The sequence below is a fragment of the Prunus mume genome, linkage group LG2 (assembly GCF_029339155.1).
Source record: "Prunus mume cultivar Tortuosa linkage group LG2, ASM2933915v1, whole genome shotgun sequence".
Classification (NCBI taxonomy): Eukaryota; Viridiplantae; Streptophyta; class Magnoliopsida; order Rosales; family Rosaceae; genus Prunus; species Prunus mume.
Window position 1 is genome coordinate 18,900,631 of NC_142699.1, and position 22,013 is coordinate 18,922,643.

Below are 22,013 nucleotides of genomic sequence, written 5' to 3' on the forward strand. Positions count from 1 at the left end.
CGAAACTACCATATAACATGTCTTATGATAGCGAAATAGGGTTGAATATAAAATTTGGTTTGTATACTTTTAAGTTGAAAATTGTTAGCATGTTTGCAGCCGAGAAGACGACATGTATGCGTATTCCTTTTTTTAATTCTCCTTTTTTTTCTTCTTCTATAAATGGAGAAATAGAATTGACAGTAGCATTTGGGTTGAGTGCCTATTAACCTTGTGTAACAAAACTATTAAACTAACATGCAATACAACACATTAGGCTCCTAGTTTTTGTTATCCATCAATCAATGGAAGACATTGGATGCCTATTAGCATTTTCATTATTTTTGTACGTTTACCAAATTGTGATCGAAATTCATTTGCGTGGATGATTGTGTGGTGTGTGTCTCGCATAACATGCTTTGCATCATGTTTAGTTGGGCAAGTTTTTCCTACTTCAACTCATTTTCATAGTTGGCAAATTTCCAAAACCTACAAGCCAAATTGAGAGAAGCTTCGCAAAAAAGTATAAATACAAACATATCCCTGCTTTGTCAAGTATCAACTCACCCATCCAATGGGTATGTACGAATATCAATGGCATGATCTTGCAATTACTAATTAGGTCTTTATGCACCCACCAAGTTTACATGAAAAAGAAGCGTCAATTGGGACCCTCGCATTTGCTTTGCATATGTTCTATAAGCCGCGGTGGGTGGGTGGCCCTTGCCTGCCTCAAGAGGCGCAAGGTCGTATACCATGCTCTTGTGCTAATGTAACATGGGCAGTGCCTGTGCCAACCGCGAGGAAATCAGTAAGAAAAAATTATTTAGCGTGACAGTAATACTTTGTTATCCAGACGTAAAATTTTCAAATAACTCAATCCAAATGGAACTATTATTGTGATTGAATATTAAATCTCGTGTTTATCTTTATCAACAGATTATGATGATTAATTCAAAACTCAACGGAAATTGGAATAATAGCAATCTAAACATATTCGGGAAAAAAAAGAAAAGTGAGAGCTCTTTAATGCACAATTGACAAAAGGGATTCTCAGCCGCTGACTAAAAGGTATAAAAGATAAAGAAATTTATTGAAATTGACAGACAGCGCCTGCCCGATCCAAGCCACCAATCACCCGAAAAACCCAATCAGTATCTTTCTTTCTCTTTCCAAACAAAGTGCTAATCGCTACCCTACACACACAGCACTTCCATGGTTACAAGCAACAATTCCGAGAGTGTGTGAGGAAAACCATAAGAAAAACAAGGAAAATATTAGAATTACCGAAGATGACACATTCATTCAACCTTGTAGCTTCAAAGAAAGAAAGAAAGAATCTCTGTCAACCACCATATGACCTCAAAAATCATAAAGTACTATTTTTTTTTTCTTTCTCCTTTCTTCTTGTCCCTGACCAATTCAAACTAGTTGGTATTGGTTGGATTGAGGTAAGGTAGACCCACTATTTGGGGTGGACTTGGAATAGTCTCTGTCAATCATGTAAGCGTTTCCAATCTTACAAGGAGGGTCATTTTATTTTATTAAAAATTTGAAGTTTTTAGACTATGATATGAATTACCAACTTGCACAACATTTTTGACTAAACTGACATGCATCATCGTAATACTATAAATTAAACTGAGATTAATTATTGATACTTGAAACTAAACAGACATGTATCGTGACACTTATGACAAAATTGACTTTAAATGTGAACATTTGAAATTAAATTGATTTATACCGTGACCATGACATTGAAGAGTCAATTGTTTTCTATTTTATTTTTTTGGAAAATTGGGACTGACATTGGAATTCAATGGCGCTATTAACGGTTGTTTGGTTGTAAACTCCTCTATGTCGTCGATTATAGTGGTCAAAATTTTGTTCCCCTCCGCTTGAAAGGTAAAAAAATTTCCACGGCTATAGCAAGTTTAGCTAGGCAAGGACAGTACTGATTCGAATTCCTACTTAAATTCATCTCCATAATTTGACAAATTGCCAAAACTAAAAGCAAAGGTGGGGAGAAATTCCCAAAAGTAACACAACATCCTCACAATATATCCAAGGGGGATGAATCATGAATGCCAGACAAACATATATATCTTACTGTTGCAGCAGGAAGAGCATATAATAAAGCAATATCTTCTCTATGGAAATTGCGTGATGTTGTCGTACCACTTGGCTAAGGCTTGGGTGTTATCTATGCACATGTTAGACGACCAAAGTGTTAATGGGGCCCTTGCATTGCATAATTGCGTTGCTCTCTCCCTCCCTTAGGAGAAACACTTGTGTGCAGCATGAATAACACTTTTTGCTTATTTTTACCAATCACGCATGTCGACGTAATAACTTTTTTACTTAATATAACGTAATTTGTCGAAAATAGCAAAACAATGTCGTTCATGTTTCATATTTTCTACTCCCGTAGCCTTCCCTCACCAGGAAACAGTAACAGAAGCCATCATCTCTTTCTTATTGGGATCCATATGTTGCTTTTTGTAGCTTTCACGGTTCAAATAATTAATTCTTACGATCATTAATTGAAAACCCAATTCCGAGATTGAGGAAAACCAAAAAGAAAACAAAGATGGCGCATGATTGAACTCTCTGTGTAGATATGGAAAGAATCTTTGTCAATCAACATATAATCTCCAAAAAGTGCTTTTACCTCTTTAAAGAGTAACAGTCAAAAGAAACTCCAACTTTTAAGCTCCGAACTTTCGTTGAACCTTTCCTCTTTTTGTTCAACCTGTTTGATCAGACTTGGCCCATCAAGTCTCAGTTAAGCTTGGAGAGGCCCATGATAGTACCCACCCATCTTTGCTTGATTTATTTCATGGTACATTATAGTTTTTATTTTATTTTTATACAAGTGATATTTTATTTTAATCTAATTTAAATTACTAGGATGGGGATTCGAACTTAGGTGCAGAGTAAAGAGCACATTCTTCTTATTTTTTGGGTCAGTAGTTTATCATCTGTATTAGATTCTTTTTTTTTTCCCTTTTGGGTCAAGATAGATTATGAATATGGATAAGCACCAATTTCCATTAACTTTCAAACATAAAACTTGTAAATCTTTAATCATTTCTTGTAATAACAAATAAATATGGTTTGCCAACTGAACCCTTTTCTTTTTTCCCTCATGAGGCCTAACTGCAGCATAGCAGCTCATGTGTTCACAAATCTGCAACTTTTCCTAACTTCTCCAGTGGCAAAGCTGTCCTGATTGGTAATATTTCCCAGCTTCACCATTGAATCTGAGAATTGCTGGAAGAAAGCAGCTGGGTCTGCTGCATACTGCTTGACAAGTTGCTTTGTTTGAATGCCAAACAGGCTAGAGTACATTTCCTGGTCTGAGCTTAGCAAACCCTCCCCTTTCAATAGTAAATGATAGAAAGAATTGTCAAACAGGTCAGGAGTCACATAGTCCATGGCTGTAACGTTATTGTCCCCAACTCCACCAACAGGTGGGCATGTGGATTTCAAGCTGCTGAGGTATGACTGAGACAGAGGATTGCTTCCTGAGGTTGCTTCAAAATCACCACCATAAATCCTTGCCCGGACATTCGCACACCGTGCCATGCCGATTGTGTGAGCCCCTAAAAGATTGATTATGCACAAAATGTTCAATAGGAAATGCATCACTTAATTACCAAATCAAATCCTGAATAATGCTATGAATATGATATTTACAAGGCCCTTTTACGAGGTACATGTTGCAAGAGGAATGTCACATCACATACAATAAGATTTGGACCTTTTCTCAAGTACCTGATAGAGCTACCATATCTGTGACTGACAGGCCTTGGTAAAGAAATTTGGAAATGATAGTTGCAAGGCCCTCATTAGCAGTAGGAAGGTTAGCCTCTGCAAGCTCAGGACTAGCAGTTATAGAATCTTTTCTTCCCAGAGGAACATCCCAATAAGGTCCACCAACCTGCACGGTGAAAACAAAGAAACAAGGCTAAAACCTCTGCTTTGAATAAGACTTGACACAAATATATCAGAGAGATTTTTAGTAGGTGGTATATATGGAACTCATATGTATATATATAAGAGTTTCTAATTAGTACCAGAATCACAGCATCTCTTGCTGCAATTGTGAGAATATCGGCACAAGAGACAATTCCAGGGCACTCTGATTCGAGATTGTTCTTGATTTTGTCAATAATTCTGAAACCCTTTAAAGAGTGTATGTTGGGGGAAGCTTTCTTCTCCCCTGTTAGTGTGATTGTGTCATCGAGCAAAACTGACCCATCACATCCCTGCGTGCATGATTCAGTAAATCAAATATGGTTCTCTTAAATTTCTATAAATTCTATAGTACTGAAGTGTATACAGCAGCAACTTGAAACTACGAAAAAATAATGATCATTGAAAAATATTGCATGATGAGAAACAAAAATCCTATGTAACTCATCAATAAATAACATTAAGGACCTGAACAAAGCAGTCATGGAAATGCAACCGAACAATCAAGGCAGCGTTGCGAGGATCCGAGAGCACTGCACATTCCATTTCTTTCTTTACAATATCGAACAAATTAGGACATGCAGATGCATAGTAGTCCAATGTCAATGGAGGCTCACTTGCTTGCAAACTGGTGTTCAAAATGGAGAAAACCAAAAGCATGAATTGAAGAATGAAGGTTCTGAAACAAAGGGAAGGTGCCATGTTTTGCTGCTTGTGGCTTTCTTGGGCAACTGAAAAGAGTGGGAGAGATGGTTGGGACTGTGAGATATATATATATATATAAGTAGAAAAAAATGCGTGAATAATTTTGCATGGAAGTTTGAGTATTTTGAATGAAGATATCTAGAGTCAAGAGAGGATGCAACCACCAGGAAGGAGTTTCCAATATCACAAGCAGAGGGTGAAAAGACGTGTTGCTTTTTCCATTTGTATATTACGTAAGAAGATTGCGGCAGCCACCAAACAAAAAACAATAACAGCTAATGCTTAACCCCCTTTCACCTTCTGACAAGCTTCAGTTTCTTGATCTAACAGTGAATCGGACCCAGCTGCAAAATACCATCATCTTCAAGTAAAAGAAAATGGTCCTATATATTAATCTAGTCTGGTACAACAAAAGTCAAAAGTTTGAGGATTAATTATTTCTCTCATTCTTATTTGGCATGGACTTCATCGGTTGGATGGTCCAATTTGAAGGATTAGGTTAAACTGTGGTGTGCTTTATGCATAGGGTATAATTCTAGTTATTGATTTCTTGCAATTAAGTTCTGGTTGAAAGAGTCGAATTTCATTTTTGTTTCTGGCAGAATTTGTGGTCAAGTTGCACGCCATCCTTGTCCCTGTTTCTTTACAGACAAGAATGCAAATGCAATCTTCCGCACTTCATATCTAAGCCGACATATCATTTTCAGATTGTCTCCGGGCCACATGCTTGCACTCAAATATCAATATGTCATGAATTAACCCTTGTGTTAAACAAGCACAATTCAGCTTCTTTGATTGAAGCATATGCAGGCAAAGATTTGCTAATGAACAGGGGAAGGATGTTTTGAAAGCTCTCATTGACAAGATTTGGAGAACCGGTTTGCAATTTGGGTTCCAATGAAATTTCCTGAACTCATCATCCATAACTAAATACAGGCTTTGATTTGAGTTTGATTTAGCCATTACAGATAGCAGCAATAGCCATAAGATTCAGTATTATTACAAAGAAAATAGAGGCATTTTTCAAACATTCAAAAGATGAACTTGACATTGAACCCAAAACAAGTTTTTAACATCAAGTATACAAATCAGAATCAAAAGGTTGATGGTGATCCTTATCTTGTCCTAAAATCACATAATCATCAACACCAGGGCTAATGCTCAAATCCAAATCCAACGCAGGAAAGATGAGGGATCTGATCAGGGACAGCACTGAAGCACCAAATTGAGGCCATGCCACACAAAGCGTTGCCTTGATGTTGTTGATTTCACACGCAGCCAGGAGAGCCGCGCCCAACCCATCAACGACGCTGGCCGACGGAAAGTACTCCAAGCTCAAAGATGGGGCCTTTCTTTCCGAGGTCGTCTCCAGCTTGAACGCCACCGCCTCATCCCTCGAAAGTTTGCCTCTGAAGTTCCGGCTCTGAATCGAGTCCAGAATCAGAACCCTCTGAGGAACAATCTGCTGAGAAATGAGCAACTTGGCCACGGCGTGGCATCTCTCGGCGGCAATTGGGCACTGGAAGGAGACGAGGAGGGTTGGGCTTTTAGGGTTTTGGTGGCGATCGAGAGAGTAGATGTTGCAAGACTTGTCTTTGAGAGAGGGGTTAATGGAGTTTCCGGAGAAGAGGGTCTCGGGGAGGACTAGGGTTCCGATTAGGGTTTTGGAGGAGACGTTGTGGAAAAGATGGAGAGATGGGGAGGAAAGGGCGACGATGAGGAGAGAAGGGCGAAGAGGAGGCTCTGCAGCCTCGTTAGGGTTTTGAGAGAGCAAGAGGAAAGGCGAGGGAAGGGGTGGTGATGGAGGTGTGAAGTTGTTGAGATCTTCCTGGAAGAACCTCGAAGGTGGCGGAATCTCTGTCAGTACATCTTCCATGGCGTGTAAATTTTTAGGTTTGAATTTCAAGTCCGCTTGTCTATCTAGTTAGAAGGTGCGGCGTAATAATAAACGACGTCGCACCGAGTTAACAACTTATAAGTTCAAATTCTGGTCGGATTTTTAGCCATTAAACTTGACATACGAAAACGGTGTCGTATAATAGTGTCAACATGATAAATGCAAGTAGAAAATGTCACAAAATATCTTGCGAGTATCAGTACAGTAATCAACAGCAGCTTCATTTGGTATCTCTTTTTAACTCACATTTCTTTCTCTTTAAATGAAAAAGAATCTGCCTCAAAAGAAAAAGAAAATGACAAGAACAAAATCTACAATTAGGTACTGCATGTATATAATATTTTTTGGGTAATCTCTGTGGGAAGTCTGGAACCACCACCCCTCTCAAAAGTTCAGTAAATTAAAAGTCCAACATATGGAAACCAAAGTCATGGAAAAAACTAAAACAATAAAATAAAATGTAAAGATCGCTTAGACCATCAATCAATCACTCAGAGGAAAAAGAAAAGAAAAATCATGTTCAAATACGGACACTTCAGAAAATAAATGATCCATTGCATTCACAAGACCTTACAGCTGACTTGAAAAGCAAATGGGCAATACATTAATCATGTCTCAAATTTATGTCCAATCAGTTAAAACTTCTCTCCCTCTGCCATTCTATTCCTTCAACCTGCACAGCTTCCATATCTTATCTCAGTTAACATACAATTTTTTCTGTCACGATGCACTTCTTTGACCAAAATCTTTTTCACCATCGAAAGAGTACATCAAATGTGTAAACGTAAGACGTTCCCCATCTGCAGGACAAATCACATGAAACAGCATTCCTCAGTCTAACTAGCAAAGTGAAAAAAACATACACAGCATCTGAGGACATCACTTTATGTGTCCCATTTCTTTTTGCGTATGACATATCCTACTAAAATTTTGAAACAGCGGCCTCAAATTTATTCTACATGAATGCAATATGAGAATGTGGGTTCTTTCTTGGGGAATCCCAATGGCTTCCCCAATATTGTGGAGCACCTTTGCCTGAGGGTGACATTGTGTTTCCCGGTCAATCTTCATGGTCGTCTTCACCTTCAGAATCTACACAGGGAAGAAATGATAGGCAAAGGAAACAAAGATCAGGCAACAAATTAAGAGGAACAATAGAAGACACCAGGTCATAAAATAAAATCACTGACAACTACTGTACTGAAGGCACCATGTTCTTCTCAATGAAGCCTATTAATATTATAAAAAACTGTTTTACATATGATGCATTCACTTAGACTCCCAAAACCATCTGACTAACTTTACACTGTATCATTCACAAATGCTAAACCAATAAATAAGTCAAGTCATCATGGTACTGTTGTAATAGTAGCCTAACCAACTCTTTCGCTGCCCATCACAAAAATAGAATTGCAGTAAAAGTATTAGCTCACTGTAGTGCTCCTTCGGAGGGTGCAATCAAGGAAGTTTGTGCATATGTTACCACAAATGAGTAGTAATCATTCATCCTTCATTATCATCTATCCATTTTATGACTGTCGATACCAATATGGTTATTTTCCAAATCCCTCAACATTTTCTTCCAGAGGAATTAATTGTTGTTTTAAAACTTATCCAATTATGTGCATGCATAACCTAGAAAACCATCTACCAAACATGATTTTCACTCACCTGACCGCACATCATCACTAAGCTGCCCTCTTGCTTGGATTTGTTTAACAAGCATCCGATAAATCAACACCCACCAGAAAATGTGAAAAACAAGTAAGCAGTACAGAAGAGTATTGAACACATAGTAATATATTGGTCCTTCGATAGAATGCTTGTTCTTGTCCAATGCCAGGATAACTTCGTAGCTGCCAGAAAGAGAAGGAAGCAATACAAAATAGACATATGAATAATTGAGTTTAAATCATAAATGCAATAGGTTGCTTTTCAATTTATACAAACATGTTCTCTTACATTTTATATGAAGGGATTTGTTGCAATATATACTTGTCTCTAACTAAGGGATCTAAAATTGCACATGACATGACATTGTCATCCTTAAAACCTTTCTTCTACACATTAAGAACTTCACAAAACTGCTGCTTCTAAAACAAACATTATCTGGAGTTTGACATTACTATTTACTGAACATAAATTAGGAAAAAAACATCTTGTAGCACTACTAAGTCTGTTATTCCAACAAGAACAAAAGATGAGAAGTCACTTTTATATATTCTCCTGAACCCACTAATTTATGACCCTGGTGAAGACAAACATGAAGGAGCTATAGAAAATCAAACAAGTTTAGTATAATTTAGGTATCAAATTAGACGAACCTTGTACTCCGAAGGATCCAGAATGGATAATAAATGAGACGCAGTATGATCCAAGACAATACAAAAAGAATAAATGAAAAGCTAGCAGTCCTTTCAGCACCACCGTATTTGGACATCTTCCCAACCTCCAGAAACACATCACTAGCATCATGAAGAGCTAAAACAATTGAACCTACGCGGGCAAACCTGCAAGAAACAGATAATAATAGGAAAATTATTAAATGAAATGTATTGTGTAAAACATAGTATCATTTCTATTTCCTTCGATGTTTTAACCCTAATATACATGGTGCTGGTATGGTAGGGGGATGACACACTAATAAGTTATGACTTCAAATAAGCCCTCCTTCATACCTTTGGTAGGTTGTAGTATTCTTGCTTCCTTGGTTTTGTGACTAAAGGAACATGAGAAGGCTACAAACTCAATCCATGAGAACATACCTGAAAATGTAAGACAGCAGAATGAGAATGACTGTTGCTACATGATGGCCCATGGACACCCCAAAATCTGTACGCCTTGTTTCCCAGAAAATCAAAGCAAATATGGAGTATGTGTAAAATCCAGCAGCATACATATAAACTCCCTTCAATCTCAACCTGAAATTCATAAGTAGTCATTTTATAGACTTTCATAAAGCTCAGTTCTTGATATTAGTCAAACTATGATTCAGTACAACAGTGTCAATCTCATCACATATGAATGTCTTAACTAAACAAACACATATGTAACATATATTATAATTTTAAGAATTCTTACTTCATTTTCTGGTCAGGCCAGACCTGGTCTCCTGGCCCTACCCAAAAGTATTTTGTATCAGTAAACCAAGGCTCATCATAAGTTACAGAAAGGACTAGAAGCTCTGCTGAAAGAAAATATGTGAACTTCCATGCTGACTCCTTGAATTTTCTAATCTTCTTCCTTTGTTCTTCAGAATGTAAATCCAGCTTCTGATGTCCCTTTCCAAAAATTAACCGTCTCCCCAATCTCTGCAATATGTAATTTCAATTTATACAGAGCTAATAAAGATATTTTGAGAAATAAATGCAATCACATTCACATTTCTTGATTATGAATACATATCAAAGTAGCAGTAGATAAAAAAATGAAGAAATTAAATGAAGGTGTAAATGAAAAGAAATGCAAATGAAAGCTACCCTGGACTAATTTAAACAACCGTTCTTCAATCTTTAACGTCTTCATTAACAAGCAGCTCTCATTCTCTAAAGGTGCTAGAACCCTATCAACTTTCCATATAAAACAAGTTGTTCTCTTTATCTCCCTTTAGTTGATTGAGAATATACAACAAGAAGCAGAAAGAAGATCTAAAGAAAACTCAAAGACAGGGCAAACAAACATTGACTCTCAAATAGCCAAGCTGATTTTAGTTACAGCATCAAACCATGGGCCATCGACCAGTCAAATCTCTTCAAAAATAAAGATCATAACATATCATGTTGAACAATTTGATATCCAATAACTAAAGTATGCTTATCAAACAATCCAAAACCAAACACAACCCATCAAAATACAAGTGCATTCCGGTCATGTACATCATTGACGATCTAATAAAACAAAGTTAGCACATCAGTAAACTACAAAAGATGGAAACTTCAGCTACTCCAATCAAATTTATGTGGATGTACAGCAGAGTGAGTACCTCAAAGACGAATTTATCCAGAAAAAATCGGACAGTTGGGAAGTAGAGGATAAACAAAAGAAGAATTGTGAAATCTTCATATGCTGGGTACGCTTCTTGCTCCCAATCGATTGACCTCAAGTATTCAGTCAAACCCATCTCGGATTTTACTTCCTGCGATCCAAAATTTTCCCAGGAGACAGAAAAGTCGCTAGCTTTGGATCAGATGGAGAAGCAGAGGCATCCAGGTCTCTCTTTGTTGTTCTAAAAAGGGCTGTAACTTTGAGGCAGCAGAGTTCTGTTTAGGACTTGGGAGTGGGATCAGTCCCAGACCATTCAAGAATATAATTATTATTTTTGTCAATTTAAGAATATTTAATTGGCTAGTGGCCTTACGATAATCGCCCTTAGTTTTCTTTGATTCTCTGACTTGCTTGCCACTTTAACTTTCATGTTCGGCGAAATTGCCCCTTTGAGTTTGGGAGCACTGTGGACTTGAATATAGATGCCATGCCACCATGTGATGCTGATTGTGTGGAGCTGAAGATCACTTTCTTGTGCGCCACGTGCCAATGGCCTAAATGGGCCTACCCATTTTTAGGGTTTGTAACACTTGGGGGAATTTGTGATTGTGAAAGCCAAGGATTTATTGTGGTTTGGATGAAACAAAAATGAGCTGAAATAAAAGCTCCTTGATGAATTTGGCATTAAGAATCTCTTTAATGTGGTTTGACAAAGATTGCGACTTTTTTGGTTTTTAATTACAAGATTGGGAATCATTATATCCTCTTTTAAAACAAGCCACACGTTGCACTTGCTTCAGCTTTTAAAATCATTTCTCATTTCATGATACTAATCTTATGCACTTGGATAAAATAAAATAAACTATCTTATAAACTGGTTCAGGTTTAGGAGGAGAATATATTATCAATGAGGTCTAGTTTAGTGAAAAAGAGCCTTAACTTGCATATTAATAATAACTTAATAAAGCAATCAATCAGAGCTTGGGGCCCAAACTTGTATATTACCGATTTTGCCTTTGCGTGTGCGATGTTGCCTCAGCCATTTGTTCTATATAACCAGAGGTCTCAGATTCAAACTCCCATGACATTATTTGTGTGTGTGTGAAATGTTTCTTTTTTTTAATTTAGATTATCGCTTGTACTAAAAGAATGAAAATAATATATCAGACTATCAATTCATTTCATAAAAGTCAATTATTACAGAAGATTTGAATCATTAGTTCAAAAATAATGGCCAGACAAAAATTAAGATATGTTGGGATGCTTCTATTTAGAGAAAGTAAAGTCACATAACAAAAGAAATCAAAATTACCTTTGTGCCCATCTTTTGTTTTTTTGTAAAATTGAAAACCCATCTTTACCCTTCACTATACTGAAAACACCGGGGGCCAAAGAAGAAAAAAAAATCCATCCTTTCCCCTCTCCTTTTTCTTCCTTCCTCCGGCCGGCCATAGCCAAATGATCATCATGAGAACTGTGTAATTGTCCAAACAATGTGACAGAAGTGAGGGCAGCTGTTTCAGCTAAATTGATTTGAAATGTCCCTGCAAGTGATACTCTTTTGATCTAATGAAACTGGAAAAGGTCTCTTTCCACTACAATGTTGTCAAATATAGCATAGCAGACATAAAAAAATAGCTGCAACACTTGTTTTACACCAGTATTTTCTTTTGGGTGTATAAACGACTATATATACACTAGTATTATTGCTTGTGTTAGATGTAAAAACTGTACCTAGTATCAAGTTACGAGAAGAGACAAAAGAAAAAAGTAAGCTTGGTAGGGATGAAATTAAATGACCTGTTCCCCTCTCCTCTTCCATTCCAGTCCAATGCAAAATGCCAAGACTTTAAATTGGTAACATGCTCTGTAACTTTCACAGGAAAAAGCTGCTCTTTCTTGATGATGGAACAGAGAATTCAAAGAAAATTTAATTAGAAGGTACATTTTCGACTCTCAAAGAGAAAATACTCACCTCCCATTAGAACCAAGAGAAAATAAAATACATATACGTAAATATGAGCCCATCTGTTCCCCAAGAAAAAGCTGGTCATTATTTATAAGGTACACAGAGAAGTAAAGGTTGTCTATTTCAGGTGAAAGAGCTGATGGCAAGTTAGCTGGGTGCCCAATTATTTCCTACTCGTGTGCTTCACTGTTTAACCTAGCTCCAAAGATAGAATCTCTTTTTACCCCAAGAGATATCTCTCGTTACCCCCAGAAGCTTGTCTTGTAGTGATTTAATCAGTTTGAAACAGTGAAAAATATGGGGATAGGTTTGCCAGGTGGAATACATGCATCCTGGCAATTCAATAATGAGGGGGAAGTGAGGAGGCTTCTTCAAATGCTACTGTTGAGATGGGTTTGGTTGTCCTTTTGTGTGAAAAACTGCCTCTTTTGTTGAAGGGAAATAATAAAGAGACACAGATATAAATGCATTTCCTGATAATGTTGAGAATTGCACATACAGTGATCATCATGTAATATACACACACATTGCAGGTAGGCTCTAACTTTATACTTAATTTTGGTCTATAGCTAGCTTCCTTTGTGTGTCTTAATGGAGTCTTCCCAAGTTGTAGGAGCTGAACCAGAGAAATGGAGTGGCAGTGAGTCTGGGTGGACAATGTATATTGGCTCCCCAATCCACACTCAAACCAATGATGTTTATCAAATTAGTGATCCCAAAGAAGGGGGTGAGAAAAACAGCGACAAGAAAGCAATTCTTGAATATTTTGATGATGATGAGAGTGATGACTCCATGGCTTCAGATGCCTCCTCTGGCCCAATAAGTAGCCATCATGAATTACTACTTCCATGTGAAGTTGGTGAAGGAGAGGGTAGGCTCAGGCAAGCAGCTAAGCAAGATCAGCATGGTAATTATTTCAAGTGTTCCTCAGGCAAGAAAGTAGGTTACAGAAAGTTGAAGAAAAGAGATGAGAGATTAGGGATCAAAGAAGAGAAAGAGAAAGAGTTGCTACACAAGGCTGATAGTGCTGGCAGTCATGTTTGAACTTTGAGTGCAGCATGCCCAGCAGCAGCAGCACCCCAAGGTAAGCAAAATCAACCAGATGGTTAGAGAGAGGAAACGTATCCAATTAATCATGTTCTTCTCTTCTTTCTTTTTTATCATCTCTAATTAAAATGGTGTACTATACATGCTGTTTGTTTGTTTCTGCCAAATATTTTTGGAAACACAAAACAAAGCAAAATTCCATATCCTGCTCTGTGGTTCCAAAGCTTCCACCACTGTGAAGTGAATGTTGAGTTCATTAAGAATCCATGATCTGCATATTTGGCAGGGGTTGCATTGCACGCGCTTTTGCATCTGTCAAAGTTCCCAGGTTGCAAAACAAAAGTTCGTTATGTGGTTCCAAAGCTTCCATCAGTGTGAAATGTTGAATTAATGAAGACACATGTTTTTCTCGTTAGTATTTTTACATTCGTTCCACCAATAAATTAGATATTGCTTCTCTCATACCATCGAGATTCTCTTAAAAAAATATTACGGCGGTAACTTCTCCACTAATGAATTTAAGTTTAGAAGTAGTTAAAGAATTCTAAACTCAACCACACATAAATAAATATGCATTATAGATTATACTACGGGATTCTCTCCAAAAAAAAAAAAAAAATGGATATTGCGGTGGTAGCTTCTCCACTAATGCTTTTAGTTTAGAAGTAGTTAAAGAATTTTAAACTCGACCATACATAAATAAATATGTATTATACAAGCAATCCAATGACTGAGATTAGAAATTCTTATAGAATGGTCATTGAACTTGACAAAACGACACTGTTTAAGAGCACTTCATGCCTCCACTATTCCGTATCTTGAATCCAATGACTAATATTAAAAATTCTTAACATAAAATTATGATGGAGCATTTTCTATATATTATTGATACGTTTTTCTTTGGGTAATGATTTACCCACTCCAATTTTATTCACTTACACTTCTTTTTTAGTTATAAAATGGAGTGTAAGTAGATAAAATTGAAGTGGAGAAACCACTACTCTTTTCTTTTTCTTCTCTTTTGGTCATTGAACTTGACAAACCGACGCCGTTTAAGCGCCCTTCATGCCTCCACCATTCCACAATTCCAACACTCAAAACACTGTACAACGCATCCATACAAAAACCCAATGGTGGCGTCACTCATGGGACACAACTGCTATCAGCTTATCATCTCATCATCTTCTAAAACATGCTCCTACGTGGCACAATCTCCGCTCCCCTCTCTTGTCTCCGCCTCAGAAGCACCACCATCTCCACTCCCCCTTTAAACGTCTCCGTTTCGCGGCGCACTTCAACCACCACCAACAATTACTCAATCTCCGACCAAGACCTGGACTCCCGAGGCTTCCTCCTCCACCGCACGATCGCGGAGCTCAACCTGGACCACCTCAACAAGGTCTTCGTGGCGGTCGGGTTTCCGAAGCGTGATCCGGATAAGATCCGAACGGCGCTGGAGCACACCGACGCGCTGCTGTGGATGGAGTACAGGAAGACGAAGAGGCCTGTGGCGTTCGCTAGGGCGACAGGGGACGGCGTTTTCAACGCGATCATATGGGACGTGGTGGTGGACCCCTCGTTTCAGGGGCTGGGGCTGGGGAAGGCGGTGATGGAGAGGTTGGTGGAGGAGCTGGTGGCGAAAGGGATTTGTAATATTGCTTTGTATTCGGAGCCCCGGGTTCTCGGGTTTTACAGGCCCTTGGGCTTTGTGGCGGATCCGGATGGGATCCGGGGAATGGTGTACTCCAGAAAACCCAAAAGGAAGACATAAATATTCACTGTTTGTTTTGGTTGATAAATATTCATTTGATAGGTTAATTGTAAGATTTCTTTTGTTTGGTAAATATTCATGGTAAAGATAAGCAGCAAAGCACAGGCCATTACAGAAATTCTGTGCTTTTTTCTGGATTGCTGTATCTCTCATTGATTGTTTCTTGTCTTCCTCCTGAAGAAGACAGGCTTGTGTAGTTTTTGAATTTTTGCAAACAAGCAATTTGGCTCATGATTCTACTGATGGAGTTTCTGAGATTGCGGAATATGTGAAAATCATTAGTTGTTGTTGCAGAAAACTATGAAATCATGTAACTTGTGTCAGCTGCCTCAGGGTATAATATACACAAATACACGAGGGGAAATTCAACCAGACAAAAGAGGAGAGAATGATCTGACCCAAAAAAAAGAGAGGAGAATTTTATTGAATCCAACAAAAATACTTCATAGTAAGAGCTACAGTTGAAAGGAAAAATGCGTCAAATTTGCCAATTGAAAGACAAACAAGCCAAAGATTTCATCTTGATGAAGTTAACAGCAGAATTGAAGGACCCAGAATAAGATTGATGTAGCTGACGAAATCTGAATTGGAAATTTTACCTTGAGTGAAGGATCAAGATACGTCCTTTGCGGTTTGCAAGAAAGCAGCAGAGCAAAGAATAGAAGTAATAAACGCAAAAATTCCCAAAACGATCATCAGAGAAATCCCTGCCACAGCCAAATCCAATAGGCTCTGGATGCTCAAACCCATCAAGAACATCATTTTCCTACTTCTTGCTTATAAAAGAATTGTGTAGAAGAAACTCAGGTGTCGCTCGCTCTACCTACATTTACACAAGGCTGAGAAGGTGAGGGCAGAACGAAGGAACAACAAAGGGAGAGAGAAGGATCAACGACGAACGAAACGCAACAAGATTACAAAGAAATGATTCGGGCATTGGGAAGAGGCTCTTCACTTTTTGGGATGGTGTGTATTGTGATGCTGTTGCAGTTGCACGTGTCTTCCTCGCCTTACAGTTACAGGGATGGGTTGCTCTGTTCTATTTTTCTGGACTTTGGTCTTTATTTTGGGTTTTCAACTGGGCTTACACTTGTATAAAAGAAAAGAAAAATGAAAAAATGGAAGGAAAAATAATGTTGACAAAAATTTAATTTTATAAAATGTTGACGAAACCAATAAAAGCTGGAAAAATGTATCAAACATTTGATGGCAAGTAGGCTAACCGTTCAGGCAGTAGGGGTGGTCACTCAAATCGGCGAACCGAAAATCCGAGCCGAATCGCATCTAATTAAGCTAGAAAAAAACCGAGTTGATCAAAAAGTCAACAACCGGTCAAAAATCAAATCGGACCAATTTTGGATCCGATTCCATGTCTTCAAAAACCGGTCAAATTAAAAAATATATAATTTCAATATATATTTATATTTAATGCTATATTTTTAATTTCACAAAAAAAGAACTAATATTTATCCTAGTTCAATTTCAAAATATCTATCTTTTCTAACTTTAATATTTTATTTTTATATGAAATTGAATAATTTGTTAATTTTCAAGTAAAAATAATAATATTTCAGTTGAGAATTGTATTAATTTTTTTTTATAATCCGGTTCAAAACCGAACCGGACCGAAACCTATTCAACCCGAATCAAATAGTTTTTGATTTTTTTTAATTAAAACGAACCAAACCAAACCAGATAAATAGTACCGAATTGGTTCCAATTTGAGGCAAAAACCGGTCCAACCCAAACCGTGCCCACTCCTATCACGCAGTGAGTTCGCTTTTTGCATCCAAGTTCTAATTTCTTTCTTCGTAGATTAAACTAATTTAAAGTAATTTAAATTATCATTTATATTTAAAAAAAACATTTGATGTGATTTGGCACTATCTTGGCCCCCGCATTTTACTCTTTTTCTTTTATTTGGGCTATGTTATATATATATTTGAGAACCTTTTCTATTGAAAGGGGCGATAGTATATTAACTCACACACACAACACGGATGCTTTGGACTTGAACCTAAGACCTTACTTGAGGGAGTAAATACTCCAAACCACTACACTAGTCAAAGAAGGCACCATTTACTGTGTTGAGAATTTAATGATTTTATCCACAACGGTTTGGATGCAATGCTTCACTTATTTATCATCCGTATGCTCAGTCTGTCCCATGAAATCTCACTGTTATAAGCTCAAGTTGTGTAACCTTAAAATCACTGAAGATTTTGATAAATTTGATCGTGGACAAAGAATAAATTCCTATTACATGTCAATCTTGTACCGCAAACAATCTAGTTCTGGGCCTTGTATGAACATCGTAGGACGCCTCTGGTCTTACTTACATACAATGTGGAAAAAAAAACACATTTCCTATTAACAGCTAGTCATTTGTTTCTTGTAAATTTACAAAATAGGCAAACCACCTTATCTTGCTGCATTGCCTTTCAGAGTAGTAGCATTCTTGCCCCAATGCAAAGTTCTCATGGATGTAATTTTGAAGCCATCCACTTGATGTGAAGGAGCTGAATTATGAACAGCTAGCTTGTTTCATGGCTCCTTCATGACCCCTTAAACTTTGCTCAGATAGATGAAATCAGGGTTTTGTGGGCTGCATCAGTACAGCCATCATCTGCCATCTAAAGGCCAAATGGTCCAGCACCTGAATGATCAGATGTTTGAATTCATTATCACTTCAACAGCCCCAATATATCAAAGTGAGACAGGAAAACCAGAGAAACAAAACCCTTTGTTTGGAAGGCAGGAGCTACCTGAGTTTGGCATGGACATGGACATTGGTGTTGGCCTTCTTCTTGGGATATTGCGCAGGTCTGGTGGCATTCTTCTTGGAATATTGGGCAGTTCTGGTGGCATTCTTCTTGGGATATTGGGCAGTTTTGGTGGCATTCTTCTTGGAAAGGGCTGTGTTTCCTTAATGTCGACTACAACAGCGTCGGATGTCAGAAAAGTTTTGGCGACTGAGGCTGCATGCTCCAAACAACATCTAACAACCTGTCCAATTTTTGATAGGGAACTGTGACTTTTTCTTTACATTTTCACTCCAGACTATATTGCATGGCATATTTTAACACGCATGATCCCAGGTTATATATGTCCTGAAGTGTTAAAGCTTTCTTCAAAAGACATTAAATATTACAATACCTTTGATGGATCCATGATCCCAGCTTTCATTAGGTCCTCGTAACAGTCTTTGGCAGCATTATATCCATACCCCATATTATCGTTAGATAGAATCTGCAAAATTTAAGAAGTCTCAACAGAGGAGTTTGTTTGATCAAATATATCTGGTCTGGTCATAAAGCGTGAATTGCATTAAGTCTAAAATTACGTTTTAAGAAGATAATGCATTTAACATGCAGAGACCTTCTCTACTACAACATTTCCATTTACACCTGCATTTTTTGATATCAGTTTTACAGGATAGCTTAAAGCTCTCTTGAAGATTTCTGCTCCGATCTGCACACAGTAGATAGAAGATCACAATGGTTATGAAAGCTTAGTGGAGACAAATAGAACAGTATGAAAACATGCATAAGTACATTGAGATATTTTATTGAAATATCCGATATAAGAGTACCTTCTGTTCTTCATTATCCAAAAGTTCTTTAATACCATCCACCTTTTTGGAGAGCCTCAGAAGACTGCAGCCACCACCAACTACAACACCTTCCTCAATTGCTGCCTATATTATGAGCCTGGTTAGAAATCAACCATTTGATATTGGCATTCAACTTCTTGTCAAAATAGTAACAGCAAGCAAGAAGCTACCTACCTTGGTCGCATTCAAAGCATCTTCGATTCTAAGTTGTTTATCTTTTAACTCAACTTGTGTTTGTGCCCCTACCTACGATTCAATTATTAAAACAAACACATCATCTTGAAAGAAAGCCAGTCTTCAGACATTCAGATTATAAAGATGCTGAGTGCATTAAATTTTCCATTACCTGCAGAATAGCAACTCCCCCTGATAATCTTGCTATTCTTTCATTTAATATCTTCTTTTGAAATTCTTCTTCAGTGTTCTGAAAAACAAAAATTAGAAGTGTTGTATTTATCAGAGAATACTACCAATATATTCTACACTTGAGCACCAAAGAAGAGTACCAAGAGATGTTGAATGTACCTCAACAAGCTTTTGTATCTGAGAAACCCTCTTTTCAACAGCTTCTCGAGTGCTACCATCGGTAACTATCAATGTAGAATCCTTAGTTATCACAACCTTAGTAGCAGTACCCAAAACCTCCTTGCCAGCATCTTCTAGGATAATCCCCATCTCATCTCTTACTACGGTTCCTGCAAAATACAAGCAAAGCCAAAATGAAGATTGTGAAGAAGGGTAATGGAGTTAATTAGATATCTAAACTTTGGTGTTTAGCCTATTACCTCCAGTCAAGATGGCAATGTCATCTAAGTAGTGGCTTTTGCGCTCACCAAAGGCAGGAGCTTTAATAGCAGCTGCTTTCAGCACACCTCTGAGTTTGTTTCTAATTACTGGAGCTAGAGCTTCCTGCTCAATGCCCTCTGCAACTATCACCATTGGATACTTTTCTTGCACTGCATTGTCCAATAATTTAAACATCTCCTTTGGGTTTGTAATTTTCTTGTCGACCAAAAGTAACTGCAACCAACGAATTTCATTACCTCTAATTACTTCATAGGAGAATATGTCAGCCTGTATGTAATTTATAGTTCTTACCTTACAGTTTTGAAACTCCACTATCCTTCTTCTTCTATCAGTGACAAAGTAAGGGGATAAGTATCCACGATCAAACTGCATTCCTTCCACAATTTGTAGATTGTTCTCTGTACATTTCCCTTGTTCAATAGTAACCACACCCTTCTTTCCTACTTGAAGAAGAGCATCATAAATCATATTCCCCACAGCATAATCATTGCCTGCACTAACTGCAGCAACATGTGCAAGCTCATGATCCTCAATCTGCATAGTAAAATATGTCATAGGCTGCAAGCTGAATTAATTACAAAATATTGTGTAAAATGCTCTTTACAGCCTAATGTAATGTTTCTGCTATACTTTAGTCATGGTTTTGAATAATATCTCCAGAGTTTTCAATCTATCAAACTAGAAGGAAAAAAAAACTTTGATTACCTCTCTGGATATCAATTTGAGTTCAGAAACGAGGGCCGCTGCAGTTTTCTCAATGCCACGAGCAATTTGAATGGGGTTCAAGCCAGCTGCAGTAACCTAGAAGAAAGTTTATGTACAATACAAAAATGTTGCCAGAGCTTAACTGAATGCTTGCTCGCATTATAGCAGATGATATGTTTAATTCCCACACAAACTAGTACCACTATTAGAAAATAAAATCGGTCGATAAGAACATAAGCCACCTCACAAACTACGCGATAAGCCTCCGTGGCCAGACTAAATAAGTATAAAGATACAACTTAGCACATGAAGAAGTACTTTCCTTCTTCTAGTCAACAGACAAGCTATAAATGACATGACATTCATACCTTCACACCTTCAGTGATTAAGCCATGAGCAAGAATTACAGCTGTAGTGGAACCATCTCCAGCCAGATCATTTGTTTTTGCACCAGCTTGCCTCACCAATTTCACTCCAACATTCTCCACAGGGTCCTCCAACTCAATCTTAACAAGGGATGAAAAACAGAACCAGTTAAGAAAATTAACCCAAATATCAAAAACCCCAATAAGGTTAAATTGGACAAATTAATCAAGACCTGTTTGAGGACAGTTTCACCGTCATTGACAATCTTGGGAGGTCCATACTTATTCTGCAGCACCACATTCCTTCCCTTTGGGCCCAACGTAACCCCAACCAGCTCTGCCACCATGTCCACGCCTGCCTGCACCACCACCAAATCAACCATCAACCCACTTCATATTATGCCAAGTAAACAAAAACCCAGTTGCTTAAAAGGGTACCAGAAGCTTCTTTGTGGCTGAACCGTCGTGGTTAAAGATTAGATCTTTGGCTACGCCTTTTGAGTTTACAGCAGAAGGTACTGAAGAAATCCTTCTGGGCAGTGTTGGGTTGGTGAAGGAGAAAGAAGAGATGGGAGTTGGAGAAAATGCCATGGTTGAAAACTTTGATTCACCAGTTGAACCTGATTTGAATGCAGGAGTTTGGTCCTGCAAATATCATTTGAAGTTTGGAGATAACTTTGAAGATAGTTTTGATGAAGTTTTGGAGGATAAGAGGAGGGAGTTCTAACGGGGAAAAGAGAAAAAAATCTTGGAACTTATTTTGGCGCTATCTCAAAGACAACTAACTGTACAGTTTCGTTTTTGTTTAACTTTTTTTGTTTTTGGTGAGGAAGAAATCACATGTAACTGGGCCATAGCTTAAGAGGGCCCAATAAGAAAGCCACTGATAAACCCAGCCCATTTGAGGCCCCGTCATGTTAACTGAGTGTCTTCTGTAAATTCATCTCATTTACTAGTAAGGGTATAGAAACTCGGTAGTGAAAAATATACGGGCTCGATATCGTGACCAACTGGTCTAATTCATAACGGCATAATATATATTTTTGTGTGTGCATCAACAAAATCACTTCATTAATATTATGGGGAATAGAACCAAAGAGAGTTTCTAATTTTCTAAGATCAAAGCCATGCATGAGTATACAGTCAACGGGCCTCGATTGCATAATCTGTCTAATAACAAGTGACAAGGTGAC

The 22,013-nt window shown here is 37.8% G+C and overlaps 6 protein-coding genes across 10 annotated transcripts; 1 reads left to right on the forward strand and 5 right to left on the reverse strand.

Annotated features, from left to right (window-relative positions):
- Window positions 1-3,001: 3,001 nt before the first annotated feature.
- Window positions 3,002-4,978, reverse strand: LOC103341982 (Peroxidase superfamily protein). Its single transcript, XM_008245534.2, has 4 exons — window positions 4,426-4,978; window positions 4,059-4,250; window positions 3,757-3,922; window positions 3,002-3,584 (listed from the first exon to the last, which is right to left on the reverse strand). Exons 1-4 carry the CDS (start codon window positions 4,657-4,659, stop codon window positions 3,154-3,156), a joined length of 1,023 nt encoding a protein of 340 aa, XP_008243756.1. The 5' UTR covers window positions 4,660-4,978; the 3' UTR covers window positions 3,002-3,153.
- A 607-nt stretch (window positions 4,979-5,585) lies between these two features.
- Window positions 5,586-6,605, reverse strand: LOC103341983 (trigger factor). The gene has a single exon (XM_008245535.3). It carries the CDS (start codon window positions 6,536-6,538, stop codon window positions 5,738-5,740), a length of 801 nt encoding a protein of 266 aa, XP_008243757.2. The 5' UTR covers window positions 6,539-6,605; the 3' UTR covers window positions 5,586-5,737.
- A 385-nt stretch (window positions 6,606-6,990) lies between these two features.
- On the reverse strand, window positions 6,991-10,978 carry LOC103341985 (ceramide synthase 1 LOH3-like). The gene is made up of 7 exons (XM_008245536.2): window positions 10,542-10,978; window positions 9,641-9,870; window positions 9,325-9,480; window positions 8,884-9,069; window positions 8,231-8,415; window positions 7,589-7,651; window positions 6,991-7,359 (listed from the first exon to the last, which is right to left on the reverse strand). The coding sequence occupies exons 1-6, from the start codon at window positions 10,677-10,679 to the stop codon at window positions 7,620-7,622; spliced, it is 927 nt and encodes a 308-aa protein (XP_008243758.2). The 5' UTR covers window positions 10,680-10,978; the 3' UTR covers window positions 6,991-7,359; window positions 7,589-7,619.
- A 3,698-nt stretch (window positions 10,979-14,676) lies between these two features.
- Window positions 14,677-15,571, forward strand: LOC103341987 (Acyl-CoA N-acyltransferases (NAT) superfamily protein). Its single transcript, XM_008245538.3, has one exon. The coding sequence runs from the start codon at window positions 14,752-14,754 to the stop codon at window positions 15,328-15,330; it is 579 nt and encodes a 192-aa protein (XP_008243760.2). The 5' UTR covers window positions 14,677-14,751; the 3' UTR covers window positions 15,331-15,571.
- Window positions 15,572-15,727: 156 nt separating this feature from the next.
- On the reverse strand, window positions 15,728-16,389 carry LOC148919776 (chaperonin 60 subunit beta). Its single transcript, XM_089047306.1, has one exon. The coding sequence runs from the start codon at window positions 16,090-16,092 to the stop codon at window positions 15,943-15,945; it is 150 nt and encodes a 49-aa protein (XP_088903432.1). The 5' UTR covers window positions 16,093-16,389; the 3' UTR covers window positions 15,728-15,942.
- Window positions 16,390-17,524: 1,135 nt separating this feature from the next.
- On the reverse strand, window positions 17,525-21,611 carry CPN60BETA4 (TCP-1/cpn60 chaperonin family protein). Of its 5 annotated transcripts, none has more exons than XR_016124322.1 (14): window positions 21,259-21,611; window positions 21,054-21,179; window positions 20,824-20,961; window positions 20,456-20,551; window positions 20,042-20,284; window positions 19,729-19,963; window positions 19,469-19,638; window positions 19,290-19,367; window positions 19,118-19,189; window positions 18,923-19,027; window positions 18,738-18,801; window positions 18,487-18,579; window positions 18,096-18,336; window positions 17,525-17,986 (listed from the first exon to the last, which is right to left on the reverse strand). XR_016124322.1 is itself a non-coding variant. In XM_089046562.1 (14 exons), the coding sequence occupies exons 1-14, from the start codon at window positions 21,409-21,411 to the stop codon at window positions 17,964-17,966; spliced, it is 1,848 nt and encodes a 615-aa protein (XP_088902688.1). In that variant the 5' UTR covers window positions 21,412-21,611; the 3' UTR covers window positions 17,525-17,963. The 5 variants fall into 5 exon arrangements, 3 of the variants coding, with proteins under 3 accessions (XP_088902688.1, XP_008243762.2, XP_088902687.1); XR_016124321.1 differs by having other exon boundaries at window positions 18,674-18,801; XM_089046562.1 differs by having other exon boundaries at window positions 18,709-18,801; window positions 20,456-20,541; window positions 20,832-20,961.
- Between the last annotated feature and the right edge of the window lie 402 nt (window positions 21,612-22,013).

Coding starts and splice junctions, on each gene's coding strand:
- LOC103341982 (XM_008245534.2), bottom strand. CDS start 4,659: ATGGCACCTTCCCTTTGTTTCAGAACCTTCATTCTTCAATTCATGCTT. Junction 4,251..4,425: donor TCCATGACTGCTTTGTTCAG/GTCCTTAATGTT, acceptor TCATGCACGCAG/GGATGTGATGGGTCAGTTTT. Junction 3,923..4,058: donor CAAGAGATGCTGTGATTCTG/GTACTAATTAGA, acceptor TTCACCGTGCAG/GTTGGTGGACCTTATTGGGA.
- LOC103341983 (XM_008245535.3), bottom strand. CDS start 6,538: ATGGAAGATGTACTGACAGAGATTCCGCCACCTTCGAGGTTCTTCCAG.
- LOC103341985 (XM_008245536.2), bottom strand. CDS start 10,679: ATGGGTTTGACTGAATACTTGAGGTCAATCGATTGGGAGCAAGAAGCG. Junction 9,871..10,541: donor TGGATAAATTCGTCTTTGAG/GTACTCACTCTG, acceptor TACATATTGCAG/AGATTGGGGAGACGGTTAAT. Junction 7,652..8,230: donor TAGTGATGATGTGCGGTCAG/GTGAGTGAAAAT, acceptor TTCCCTGTGTAG/ATTCTGAAGGTGAAGACGAC.
- LOC103341987 (XM_008245538.3), top strand. CDS start 14,752: ATGCTCCTACGTGGCACAATCTCCGCTCCCCTCTCTTGTCTCCGCCTC.
- LOC148919776 (XM_089047306.1), bottom strand. CDS start 16,092: ATGATGTTCTTGATGGGTTTGAGCATCCAGAGCCTATTGGATTTGGCT.
- CPN60BETA4 (XM_089046561.1), bottom strand. CDS start 21,411: ATGGCATTTTCTCCAACTCCCATCTCTTCTTTCTCCTTCACCAACCCA. Junction 20,552..20,823: donor TAATCACTGAAGGTGTGAAG/GTATGAATGTCA, acceptor ACTTTCTTCTAG/GTTACTGCAGCTGGCTTGAA. Junction 18,337..18,486: donor GGATCATGGATCCATCAAAG/GTATTGTAATAT, acceptor AAAATTGGACAG/GTTGTTAGATGTTGTTTGGA.